This window comes from Carcharodon carcharias, chromosome 9 (assembly GCF_017639515.1).
Source record: "Carcharodon carcharias isolate sCarCar2 chromosome 9, sCarCar2.pri, whole genome shotgun sequence".
NCBI lineage: Eukaryota > Metazoa > Chordata > Chondrichthyes > Lamniformes > Lamnidae > Carcharodon > Carcharodon carcharias.
The window spans coordinates 95,836,951-95,849,316 of NC_054475.1; the positions used below are offsets into that span (position 1 = coordinate 95,836,951).

The window sequence follows — 12,366 nt, forward strand, 5'->3', positions numbered from 1 at the left end:
CATTATTATGAAAGATTTAGAGCAGTATTTATGAGAGCAGTTTTAAAAGAAAATCTGATACTACTTCATTTGCACAAATCTAAAAATGAAAGAGAACATGTTGCTGAACTTCTTATTTTGGAGGTATTTTTATTTTACAGGCGTCAAGAGAAAGTATCAAATTGCCTAGCCCTGATTGTACTCTTGTTACTGATTCTCTCTAGATTCCGCATTAAAGCTGCCCCGCCTCTGCCTAGGAAGGATCAAAATTTGCCTAATGTCATAATCAGTGAAAAACGAGACATTGGCGTTGCAGCACACCAGGTGAGGGGGTTACCACACTATTGAGCTCATGATCTGATAAATATACAGTCCATTCCATGGGAATGAATACTAGATGTGTACATGAATAAGAATTTCAAGGGGTGTTTGGTGATATGCAGGTCGGGATGCTGCCATTTTAATTCAAACTTGGACTTGAGTCTGGGCCAGACTTGATGTTTGTATTGAGTTTGGCCAGTTAAACACAGTTTTTAGGAAGGTTAGCTTTACAGCCCAAACTTCCCACAATTCAACACACGTTATACTCAGAGAACCCAAAATGACGACTGCCATCAAAATGTGCCACCACACTGGTGTACTGGATGATGCAGTTCAATGTTGAAACAAATTGCTGGAGCAAACTAGAGGGAGCTTTCCTCTGAATCTAATCCATATTATACCTGAATGATTTTTATGAACACTAGAAAAATATTCCATTTTCCAGCACCTCTTATTCTTTACTAAGCACAATTCACCATAAATAAAGGAGCAAGATACTGTCTTGCTAGAGTGTGAAGATTTGATTCCAAGTAATGTCTTGAATGAATGTTTCAAAATGAAACCCAAACCTTTTGGTATATTGGTACAACTTGCCTAAGAAGTTTTTTTTTAAATTATTTACTGACCCAGGCATATTAACAGCCATTAGGATAGGATCAAATTATTTTATAAAATAAACAGTTCCAACAGGAATGACTACACTTTTCAACTTTTGAAATATGGCATGAGGGAATGTTAAGTTAGTGGTTTCGTGGAAATTTGTCAGTCCATCTGGGAGGTTTTATTACTTCGCATTTTAGACCATGATTATGTGACAATAAAAATACCAACCAGTAAACAATATGTATGTTAATACACTTACACACAGTCACAGCATGAACTTTTAACATAATCTGTAGCCCACAGGACGTTGACATTTCAGCCTTCCATCTCCCCCTCCTTTCAGGCCTTCCTTGGACCCACCTCTTTGACGTAGTCTATCCTTCCTTGGCTCATTGTCAGGTTTTTTTCCAAACTTGTATGTGAGGCACTTTAAGGTATTTTTCTATGTTACAGACACTGTACAAATACAATAGTTGTCATTGTTAATGAATATTTGGTGGGAGAGTAACATGAATTACAAACATATGTGCGAGCATACAAATTAGGAGCAAGAGTAGGCTCTGCCATTCAATAAGACCATGGCTGATCTGATTGTAACCTGAACTTCACATTCTCGCCTACCCCTTTTTTTTTATCAAGAATCTATCTACCTCTGTCTTAAAAATATTCAAAGAATCTTCCTCAAAAGGTGGTGAAAGCATAGTTCCACAGGCTCAGAACCCTCTGAGAGAAAAAAATTCTCCTCATCTCTGGCTTAAATAGGCAACCTCTTGATTTCAAACAGTGATCCCTAGTTTGAGATTCTCCCACAACATAAAACATCCTTTCCACATCCACCCTGTCAAAACCCTCAGGATCTTATGTTTCAATCAAGTTGCCTCTTACTCTTCTAAACTGCAGTGGATACAAGCCTAGCCTATCCAACCTTTCGTCATGAGACCAACCCATCTATTCCAGATATCAGTAGTAAACCTTCTCTGAGCTGCTTCCAATGCATTTACATCCTTCCTTAAATAAGGAGACCAATACTGTACACAGTACTCCAGATGTGGCCTCATCAGTGGCCTGTATAACTGACACATTACCTCCCTACTTTTGTATTCAATTTCCCTTTCAATAAATGATAACATTCTATTAGTTTTCCTAATTACTTGCTGTAGCTGCACACTAACCTTTTGCGATTAATGCACTAGTACACCCTGATCCCTCTGCAATCTCTCATAATTTAGATAATTTACTGCTTTTTTATTCTTGCCAAAAAGGACAATTTGACATTTTCCCACATTATAATCCATTTGGCAGAACTTTGCCCAATCACTTAACATATCTATATTCCTTGGTAGCCTCCTTATATTCTCTTCAGAACTTACTTTTGTACCTATCTTTGTGTTATCAGCAAACTTAGCAACCATACCTTTATCCAAGCCATTTATATAAATTGTAAAAAGTTGAGGCCCCAGCACTGATCCCTGTGGCACACCACTCATTGCATCTTGCCAACCAGAAAATGACCCATTTATGCCAACTGTTTCCTGTTAGCTAGCCAATCTTCTGTCCATGCCAGTATGTTACCCTCTACACCATGAACTTTTATTTTCTTCAATAACCTTTGATATGGCACTTTATCCAAATGCTTTCTGGAATCTAAGTACAGTAAATCCACCGGTTCCCCTTTATACACAGCACATGTTACTTCTTCAAAAAACTCCCAATAAATTGGTCAAACAAGATTTCCCTCTCTCTAAACCATGTTGATTCTGTCCGATTACCTTGAATTTTTCTAAATACCCTGCTATAATGTCTTTAATAATAGGTTTTAACATTTTTCCTATGATAGTTGTTAAGCTAACTGGCCTATAGTTCCTGTATCCCTTTTTGAATAAAGGAATTACATTCGCTATTTTCCATTGTGATGGAACCTTCCCCAAATCTATGGAATTTTGGAAACATAAAACCAACGCATCAACTATCTCACTACCCACTTCTTTTAAGATCCCAGTATAAAATCCATCAGGATCCGGGGACTTGTCAGCCTGCAGCTCCAACAATTTGCTCAGTACCACTTCCCTGGTGATTATAATTTTCCTGCTTTCCTCCCATTATTTCATCCTTTATACTACACCTTAGCTTGTGATTACTGTTAAAGGGCTGTACACTACTCCCACAAGTGACTTCTTGCCTTTATCATTTCTCATCTCTTCTGCAGGCCACTTTTACGTCCCTGGTTTCCTGAACTTAGGTCATCTCTATTGTGCCAATATCATCATTAATTGACAAGAGCCACTCTTCCACCATTTCCTGGCTTCCCATCCTTCCTAAATGTCATGTACCCTTCAATATTCAGATCATCCTGCAGTCATGTCTCTGTAATGGCTATCAGATCATTCTTATTTATTTGTATTTGCGCTCTCTGTTTTGAATTCATTTTTGTTTCACATGCTGCATGCATTCAGATACAGAGCCTTTAGTTTTGTCCTTTTATTATTTTCATAGAAACTAGGAGCAGGAGTAGGCCATTTGGCTCTTCTGGCCTGCTCCACCATTCATTATGATCATGGCTAATCATCCAACTCAATAGCCTGCTCCCGCTTTCTCCCCATACCCTTTGATCCCTTTCGCCCCAAGGGCTATATCTAACTCCTTCTTGAAAGCATACAATGTTTTGATATCAACTACTTTCTGTGGTAACGAATTCCACAGGCTCACCACTCTGGGTGAAGAAATTTCTCCTCATCTCAGTCCTAAATGGTCTATCACATACCCTCAGACAGTGACCCCTGGTTCTGGACTCCCCCACCATCGGGAACATCCTTCCTGCATCTACCCTGTCTAGTCCTGTTAGAATTTTATAGGTTTCTTTGAGATCCCCCCTCGTTCTTCTGAACTCCAGCGAATATAATCCTAATTGACTCAATCTCTCCTCATTTGTCAGTCCCGCCACCCCAGGAATCAGTCTGGTAAACCTTCGCTGCACTCCCTCTATAGCAAGTACATCCTTCCTCAGATAAGGAGACCAAAATTGCACACAATATTCCAGGTGTGATCTCACCAAGGCCCTGTACAATTGCAGCAAGACATCCCTGTTCCTGTACTCAAATCCTCTGGCTATGAAGGCCAACATACCATTTGCTTTCTTTACCACCTGCTGCACCTGCATGCTTACCTTCTGTGACTGTTGTACAAGGACACCCAGTTCTCGTTGCACATTCCCCTCTCTCAATTTATAGCCATTCAGATAATCTGCCTTCCTGTTTTTGCTACCAAAATGGACAACCTCACATTTATCCACATTATAGTGCATCTGCCATGCATTTCGTAACCTCCTAGCCTTATCTGCTAATTTACTCTTAGATTTGTACTCTCTGTACCGTCCTGTCACAGTCTGTTTATCATTTTCCATATTAATATCTTTCTTTTTTGCTTGCTTTGTCTCTACTCTTTGATTTACCACATCTTCAGAAATGTATTCTATCAAAGCTTGTTTGTTACATTTTGAGCTAAGAAGTCACCTCAAAGAAACGTTCAAAATTAAGAGCTTTTATAGAGTAAATTGGGAAAACTATTGTCATTGGTGAATTTGTAACTAAAGGCCATAAATTTGAAGTAATTATCAGAAGAAATATAGTTGGGTGGGGTGTGGGAAAAATATGCACAGGGATATCAGTACCTGCTCATGTCCCAACTCACACCAAATCCCATTGATGCATCATCCCTGTGCTTGCTGAACTATACTGGCTCCCAGTTTAAAAGTGCCTCTGTTCTGAAATTCCCATTCATGTTTCCAAATCCCTCCATGACCTTGTCCCGCCTTATCTCTGTAATCTCCTCCAACCATACACTCCTATGAAGTATCTGCAATCCCTAATTCCAGCTGCTTGAGCATCACTGATTTTAATAGTTCCACCAACATTCATGGCTGATTAAGGAAATTAAAGATAGCATTAAACTGAAAGAAAAAACAAACAATTCTGCGAAGATGAGTGGCATGTCAGAAGATCAGACAAAATGTAAAAACTAGCAAAGAATGGCTAAAAATAAATAGGGAGGAAGAAATTAAATATGAGAGAAAGTTAGCTAGAAACATAAAACAGGCAGTAAGTGTTTCTACGGGTATTTAAAAAGGTAGAGTAACTAGAGTAGGTGTTGGTCCCCTAGAGAGAGAGAGTCTGGGGAATTAATGATGGGAAACAAGGAAATGGTGGATGCATTGAAGAGAGATTTTGTCTGCCTTCACTGTTGAAGACGCAAATAACATCCCAGAAATAATTGTAAATTAATGAGTGAAAGGGAGGGAGGAAATTAAAACAATTACAGTCACCAGGGAAAGGGTACTGAGAAAATTATTAGAACTAAAGGCTGATAAGTTCCCAAGTTCTGATGGACTTCATCCTAGGCTCCCAAAAGAAGTGGCTGCTGAGATAATAGATGCACCAGTTTTAATTTTCCTAGATTCTGGAGAAGTCCCATCAAATTGGAAAATAGCAAGAAAGGAGGGAGACAGGAAGCAGGAATCTACAGGCCAGTTAGTCTAACATCTGTCACAGGGAAAAAGCTAGAATCTGTTATTAAGGAGGTTATAGCAGAGCACTTAAAAAAAAAAATCTTTAAGCAATCAGGCCGATTGGTTTTGTGAAAGGAAATCGTGTTTAATTTATTAGAGTTCTTTAAGGAAGTAACAAGCTATGTGGATAAAGGGGAACCTGTAGATGTGGTTAGTTGGATTACCAAAAGGTGTTTGACAAAGTGCACATCAAAGGTTACTACAGAAAATAAGAGCTCATAGTGTACAGAGTAACATATTAGCATAGATAGAGGATTGGTTGGCTAACAAAACGGAGTAGGGATAAATGGGTCATTTTCGGGTTAGCAGGATGTAACCAGCAGAGTGCCACTGGGATCAGTGCTGGAACCTCAACTATTTACAATCTATATCAATGACTTGGATGAAAGAACTAAATGTACGGTTGCTAAATTTGCTGATGATACAAAGATAGGTAGGAGAGTAAGTTGTGTAGAGGACATGAGGAATCTGCAAAGGGATATACATATGTTAAGTGAGTGGGCTGAAATTTGGCAGATGGAGTATGATGTGGGAAAATGTGAACTTGTCCATTTGGGAAGGAAGAATAGAAAAGCAGCATATTATTTAAATAGTAAGATTGCAGAACTCTTTTGGGGTATAGAGAAACCTAGATGTCCTGGTACATGAATCACAGCTAGTAAGCATGAAGGTACAACAAGTGATTAGGAAGGCAAATTAAATGTTGTTCATTGCAAGGGATATGAAATATAAAAGTAGGCAAGTTTTGCTACAGTTGTACAGTTGGTAAGACCACATCTGAAATACTTGTGCCATTTTGGTCTCCAAATTTAAGGAAGGGTATAATTGCATTGGAAGCAGTGCAGAGAAGGTTCACTTGCCTGATTCCTAGGATAAAGGTCTTGTCATATGAGGAAAGGTTGGACAGGTTGGGCCTGTATCAATTGGAGTTTAGAAGAATGAGAGGTGATCTTATTGAAATATGAAAGTCCTGAGTGGACTTGACAGGGTGGATGCTGAAAGAATGTTTCTCTTAATGGAAGAGACTAGAACTAGGGAACCACTTTAAAAATAAGGGGGATCTCATTTAATGCTGAGCTGAGGAGAACATTTTTTCTCTCGGAGGGTTGTTAGCCTGTGGAATTCTCTTTCCCAGAGAGCCGTGGAGACAGGGTCAATGAATACCTTTAAGGCTGTGTTAGATAGATTCTTGATTGACAAAGGTATAGGTTACAGGAAAGTAGAGACTAAATCAGATCAGCTGTGATCTTATTAAATGGCAGAGCAGGCTCCAGGAACTGAATGACCTACTCCTAATTTGTATGTTTGTATGCATTGATGGCCCTGCCTTCAGCAACCAAGGTCCTAAGCTCTGGGATTTCCTCCCTAAATACTCTACCATGCTTTGCTCCTTGAAAACTTTGCTTCTTTTAATCTTTTGGTCATCTGCCCCAATATCTCCCTGTTTGGCTCACTGTCAAATTTTGCTTTACAATGCTCCTGTTTAGTCTGTTAAAGGCGTCATATAAATATAAGTTGATATATTGTCCTATCAAAAACAGTAGTAGAAGCAGAATCTGCAAAAGCTTTCAAAACAGAAGCAAATGAATAATTGAAAGAAGAAAAAGTACAGTGAGATATGGGGGAAAGAGTGGACATTTAGAGCTAAATGGATAGATTAGTGAACAGCACAGATGTGTTCCAGTGAATGAGCTATCAAATTCTATAGTCATGTCTTTGAATCGATTTAACTTCAGGTTCTCTTTAGGAATCCATTCTTACACGGATGTTTTAAAATTTTGTTTGTAGTTGCATGTTGTACTGCAAAAATAATTTCCAGTAAAATACAGCAAATTAAGCACAAGGGCAAACCTTCATGACTATTTATTTCGGTTGAGTTGGTGGTGTTCTCAAAGTTCTGTCCGCCACCTCCAAATGTTAAAATGGAGCTTATTGTGAGAGGTTGCAGGATTATTGTCATTGCTACGCTGTATGCAGCTTTCACCTGCGCAAGAGTGTTGTCACTGATCCTTCACTCCCACTTGGGAATAGTATATAAATAGAAATTGGACAAGGAAAATCCAGATTTTTACGTAATTCTTTTGAACTAAATGTGTTGAGCGTTTTATATTTCTTTCTTCTTCTTCTCAATGCACTCTTACTGCTCTGAAATAATAGTGAATGACCCCTAAATAACTGGTCAGTGACTCATCCATTGTAATTTCTCCTTGGGTTCCTCACCCAAAATGAGCATTCTTCATTTGTTTGCCTTGTCAATGAATGTTGGCAGACGATTCAAGTTGGAAGGCATCATATAGCCCCTGACATCAACATTTGCATACATTCCAGAAAAGGTTAATAGAAAAGTGGCAATTTTCCCATCCCATGGATGTGGAGTTCAAATGTAGCTCTTCTACCACCACTCTGAATTATTTAATTACTCATTAATTGTTAATTGCTATTTAATGGATTTGCACTTGAGATATTTCTGATCTGTGCAGATCCATTCTTTACTGGGCAGTAAAACTAGTATTTGGTTAATGAACGGGAAGCAAAGAGTAGGCATAAATGGGGCATTCTCAAGTTGGCAGGCTGTGACTAGTGAGGCCTCAGCTATTTACATAGTATATTAATGACTTAGACAAAGACACAGAGTAACTTATCTAAGTTTTCTGATACAAAGATAGGTGGGAATGTTGCGAGGAGGACACAGGCGGCAAAGAGATATAGACAGGTTGAGTGAGTGGGCAACAAGTTAGCAGATGGATTATAATGTGGGGAAGTGTAAAATTATTCCCTTTGATCATAAGAATAGAAAAGCAGAATTTTTTTTAAAGGCATGAAGCTTGTAAAAGTTGATGTTCAGAGAGAGTTGGGTGTGCTCATACAAGGAACACAATAAGTTAGCATGTAGGTACAGAAAACAATTAAGAAAGCGAATGGCATGTTGGTCTTTGTAGCAAGGGGATTGGAGTACAAGAATAAGAAAGTCTTGCTACACTTGTTTAATGAGACCTGAAGTATAGTGTATAGTCTTGGTCTCCATAGTTAAGGAAGAATATACTGGCATTGGAGGCAATAAGGTGCAGGTTCACTGGGATTGGTCCCTGGGATGAGAGGGTTGTCCTTTGATGAGAGACCTATACTCCCTGGAGTTTAGAAGGATGAGAGGTGATCACATTGAAACATACAAGATTCTGAAGGGGATTGTCAGTGTAGACACTGGGAGGATGTTTCTGCTAGATGGGGAATCTAAAAATCAGTCCCAGGATAAGGGGTCAGTCTTTTAGGACTGAGATGAGGAGAAATCTCTTCATTCAAAGGATTGTGAATCTTTGGAATTCTCTACCTCAGAGTATTGTGTGGACACTTCGTCATTGACTATATTTAAGGCTGGGATAGCAAATTTTTGGTGTCTTAAGCAATCAAAGGATGGGGGAGAAGGCAGGAAAGTGGAGTTGAAGCCCAAGTTCAGCCACGATCATGGCAGAGCAGGCTCGATGGGCAGTATGGCCTACTGCTATTCTGTGTGTTCTCGTTTTCTGGTGTCTGAGCTGTCAGGAGCTAAGACAGTTATTTTAGCGAAACACATGTTATATTTCCATGCTAAATTCTATTTAGTTAAATCCTTCGTGTAGCCAGTATTTACTTAACAAGAATGGTCTCTGTCACCTTGCTACTAGTGTGTGAATAATAAATAATCTTGCCTGGGCACCAAACACTGAATTCTTTGTTTTGATGCAGGTAAATGAACTACCTTTCCCATTTTCCCATCGGAATCAGTTTGAGAAAAGTATCTGTGCCCCCATTGGGAATACGTGGAATACTGAGAGAGCAACGCAGAAATTGACTATGCCAAAAATTGTGACAAAAATGGGAGCAATAATTGAGCCAATCTCGGAGGATGATTTACTTCAAGATAAGAAGAAAAGTGCAAAGGCAAAAGTGGGACAGAATCCTCATAAACACAGAAAAGTACAGCAGAAGAAACCACCTCACTAATGTCAAAAAACATTGCTTATACCACAAAGCTACTAACTTTTGGAGTGTCCAGCAGATCCTTGACCTGTTATGTAATAATGGATTTTTGTCATTCCCTTGCAGAGGCAGAGTGTGTGTTAATCAATTCTGCCAACCAGGCCAGATTTTTGTCCCACCTTGACTGTACCACAATGTGCTGAGGTGCCCTCTGACCATCACATTTTTGTAGAATGAAGAAGAAATCAAAACTGTTGTCACATATTGCGATACAACTAGCATTTGCAGAGTTTATATCTTATGAATCGTGAGCGAGAATTGCAGCTCATTTGTGATTCTGTTGCAAATGAAACTCTTGACTGCACTAATCCAGGCAAGGGCAAGGCTCTCCTGGATAGATTACGTAATTTGTAAACTGTGAGGCATAAGATTTGGATACTGAAAGGAACAGTATTCCTTAACAAAAACTGCAGTAATATAATGTGTAGTTTAAACTATTACTAGAGAAGAGATGGAGAGGAATGGATGTTGCAAGGTAAACATGAATAAAATACTCCTGCTAATGAAAAAGCTAGTCATGTGAAAGACATTTGTTAAAAATAACTGTTCGCTTCGTAATCTGGTTAATTCAAACCCTGATTTTTTGTTTAATATCTGTGGCAGCAGCACCCCCTACAGGACCAGGTATATAATTGCACTACAAAAACAGAATTACCTGGAAAAACTCAGCAGGTCTGGCAGCATCGGCGGAGAAGAAAAGAGTTGACGTTTCGAGTCCTCATGACCCTTCGACAGAACTGTCGAAGGGTCATGAGGACTCAAAACGTCAACTCTTTTCTTCTCCGCCGATGCTGCCAGACCTGCTGAGTTTTTCCAGGTAATTCTGTTTTTGTTTTGGATTTCCAGCATCCGCAGTTTTTTTGTTTTTATACAATTGCACTATGTATGTTCATCTTAAATAATTAGTCCAATTTGTTTCATTTCCTGACTGAAGAGCCCTGGGTGATGCAGCTGTAATATAGGTGTGAGGTCAGATTCAAAGTGAAGACTGATCAGTTTACAACTCTGTGAAATGTATGATTTTATTTTTGTGGGTGGTACATAGTTCAAGGGGGAATCAGCTGTCTTTTAACCTACTCAGTTATCATAGTGCAACAGGAACCATCAGCTCTCTGGCATCTCGCCCAAGGGATGTTCTTCATGTGTGACTGTAGATATTGAATGTTGTTGGGCCAGCAATGGTCACTGACCATCGTTCTGTGGCTCACTTATCATTTGCTCTGTTATCCCCTTCAGAGTTGCAGCTGCTCCTGAACACACTCCCTCTGACTCCAGTCTCTTGATCATTCTCCTCTCTTCATCCTAAAGTCAACAAATATGGCTTCAGGCAGCTAGGCCCCAAACTCTGAAATTCCCCTCTCCATTTCCCTGTCCTCTAAGACCTTCCTTAAAACCTATCTCAAATATTAGAATGAGGATCAATCCACTAGCAAGTTGAGGTTTACTGCATTCATCTTTTATGGTGTTCATATCTTCAAATGCAGAACTTAAGTTTAAAAAAAAGCTGAGCTTCCCAGTAAGTTGTTTCAATAGTGAGTAGCTTAGCCTTACAGATTAAAAAATTTCAAATTCAATCCTTGATTGGTTGAAGTAAGCTATGCTACAGTAGAGCTCAACATCCTTGAAGGGTCACGAGGACTCGAAACGTCAACTCTTTTCTTCTCCGCCGATGCTGCCAGACCTGCTGAGTTTTTCCAGGTAATTCTGTTTTTGTTTTGGATTTCCAGCATCCGCAGTTTTTTTGTTTTTATCCTTGGATTATGCTTGCCAGTTATGTCCCCATGTGTGAATAACAACACCAACAACAGCTTGTATTTAAATAGTGCTTTTAACATAGTAAAATGTCACAAGAGGGATATTATTAAACAAAATTTATCACAGAACCACACAAATATTAGGGTAGATGAGGGTTAAGAGGTAGATTTTAAGGAGAATCTTAAAGAAGGAAAAGGTGATTGAGGAAAGGGGAAGTTTGGAGAGGGAGTTCCAGAGTTTAGGACCTTGACAGTTGAAGGCACACCACCTTTGATGGAGTGATTAAAAATGGAGGTGCAGATATCTTGGGGTTGTAGGGCTGGAAGAGATTGCAGAAATAGGGAGGGAAGAGTCAATTGAGGGGTTTGAAAACAATGGTGAGAATTTTAACATCAGGGCGTTGCCTAATCAGGAGCCAATGTAGGTCAGCTAGTACATGGGTGATGGATGCAAGTTAAGACATGGGCAGCAGGGTTTTGGATGACCTCAGGTTTACAGAGGGCATTAAATGGAAGGCCAGTAAGAAATACATTGAAATGGATAAGTCTAGAAGGAGCATGGATCAGGATTTCAGCAGCACATGAGTTGAGGCAAGGCTAGAGTTGAGTGACGTTACAGAGTTGGAAATAAATAGTCTGAGTTATGGTACAAGTATGTGGTCAGAAGCTCATCTTGGTGAGATATGACATTTAGATTGCGAACACTTTGGTTCAGAACCATTGAAGGGTTATGAGGACTCAAAACATCAACTGTGCTCTTCTCCGCTGATGCTGCCAGACCTGCTGAGTTTTTCCAGGTATTTCTGTTTCTATTTTTGTTTTGGATTTCCAGCATCCGCAGTTTATTGTTTTTATTTTTTTCAGCTCAGATTAAATTTGAACATGGTACAAAATTGTTGATGCCTAAATGGTTGATTTCCATCTCCTGTTACATGTGGACAGAAGTCGTAAGAAAAATAAATTTGGAATTGAGAATAAGTCAGCAATTTGTCCATTTGCATCAGTTTGTTCATAAATCCTGCTTTTTCAAAGTTGCTGTCCTGTACCTGCTGAGATAAGCCTGATCCAGAATGGATGGTAAAGCTCTGTCTTCCAGTGCACACCCAAATTTCTGTGGCTTTTGAGATACCA

The 12,366-nt window shown here is 39.3% G+C and overlaps 1 protein-coding gene across 2 annotated transcripts in view; it reads left to right on the forward strand.

Moving 5' to 3' along the window:
* Positions 1-9,991, forward strand: part of si:dkey-251i10.3 (uncharacterized protein LOC553498 homolog) — a 61,203-nt gene extending 51,212 nt beyond the window's left edge. For both annotated transcript variants that reach the window (XM_041196381.1, XM_041196380.1), the window contains exons 13-14: positions 204-303; positions 9,188-9,991. In XM_041196381.1, coding sequence (XP_041052315.1) covers positions 204-303; positions 9,188-9,445 — 358 coding nt within the window. In that variant the 3' untranslated portion in view covers positions 9,446-9,991. The remainder of the gene's footprint in view (positions 1-203; positions 304-9,187) is intronic.
* The last annotated feature ends 2,375 nt before the right edge of the window (positions 9,992-12,366 follow it).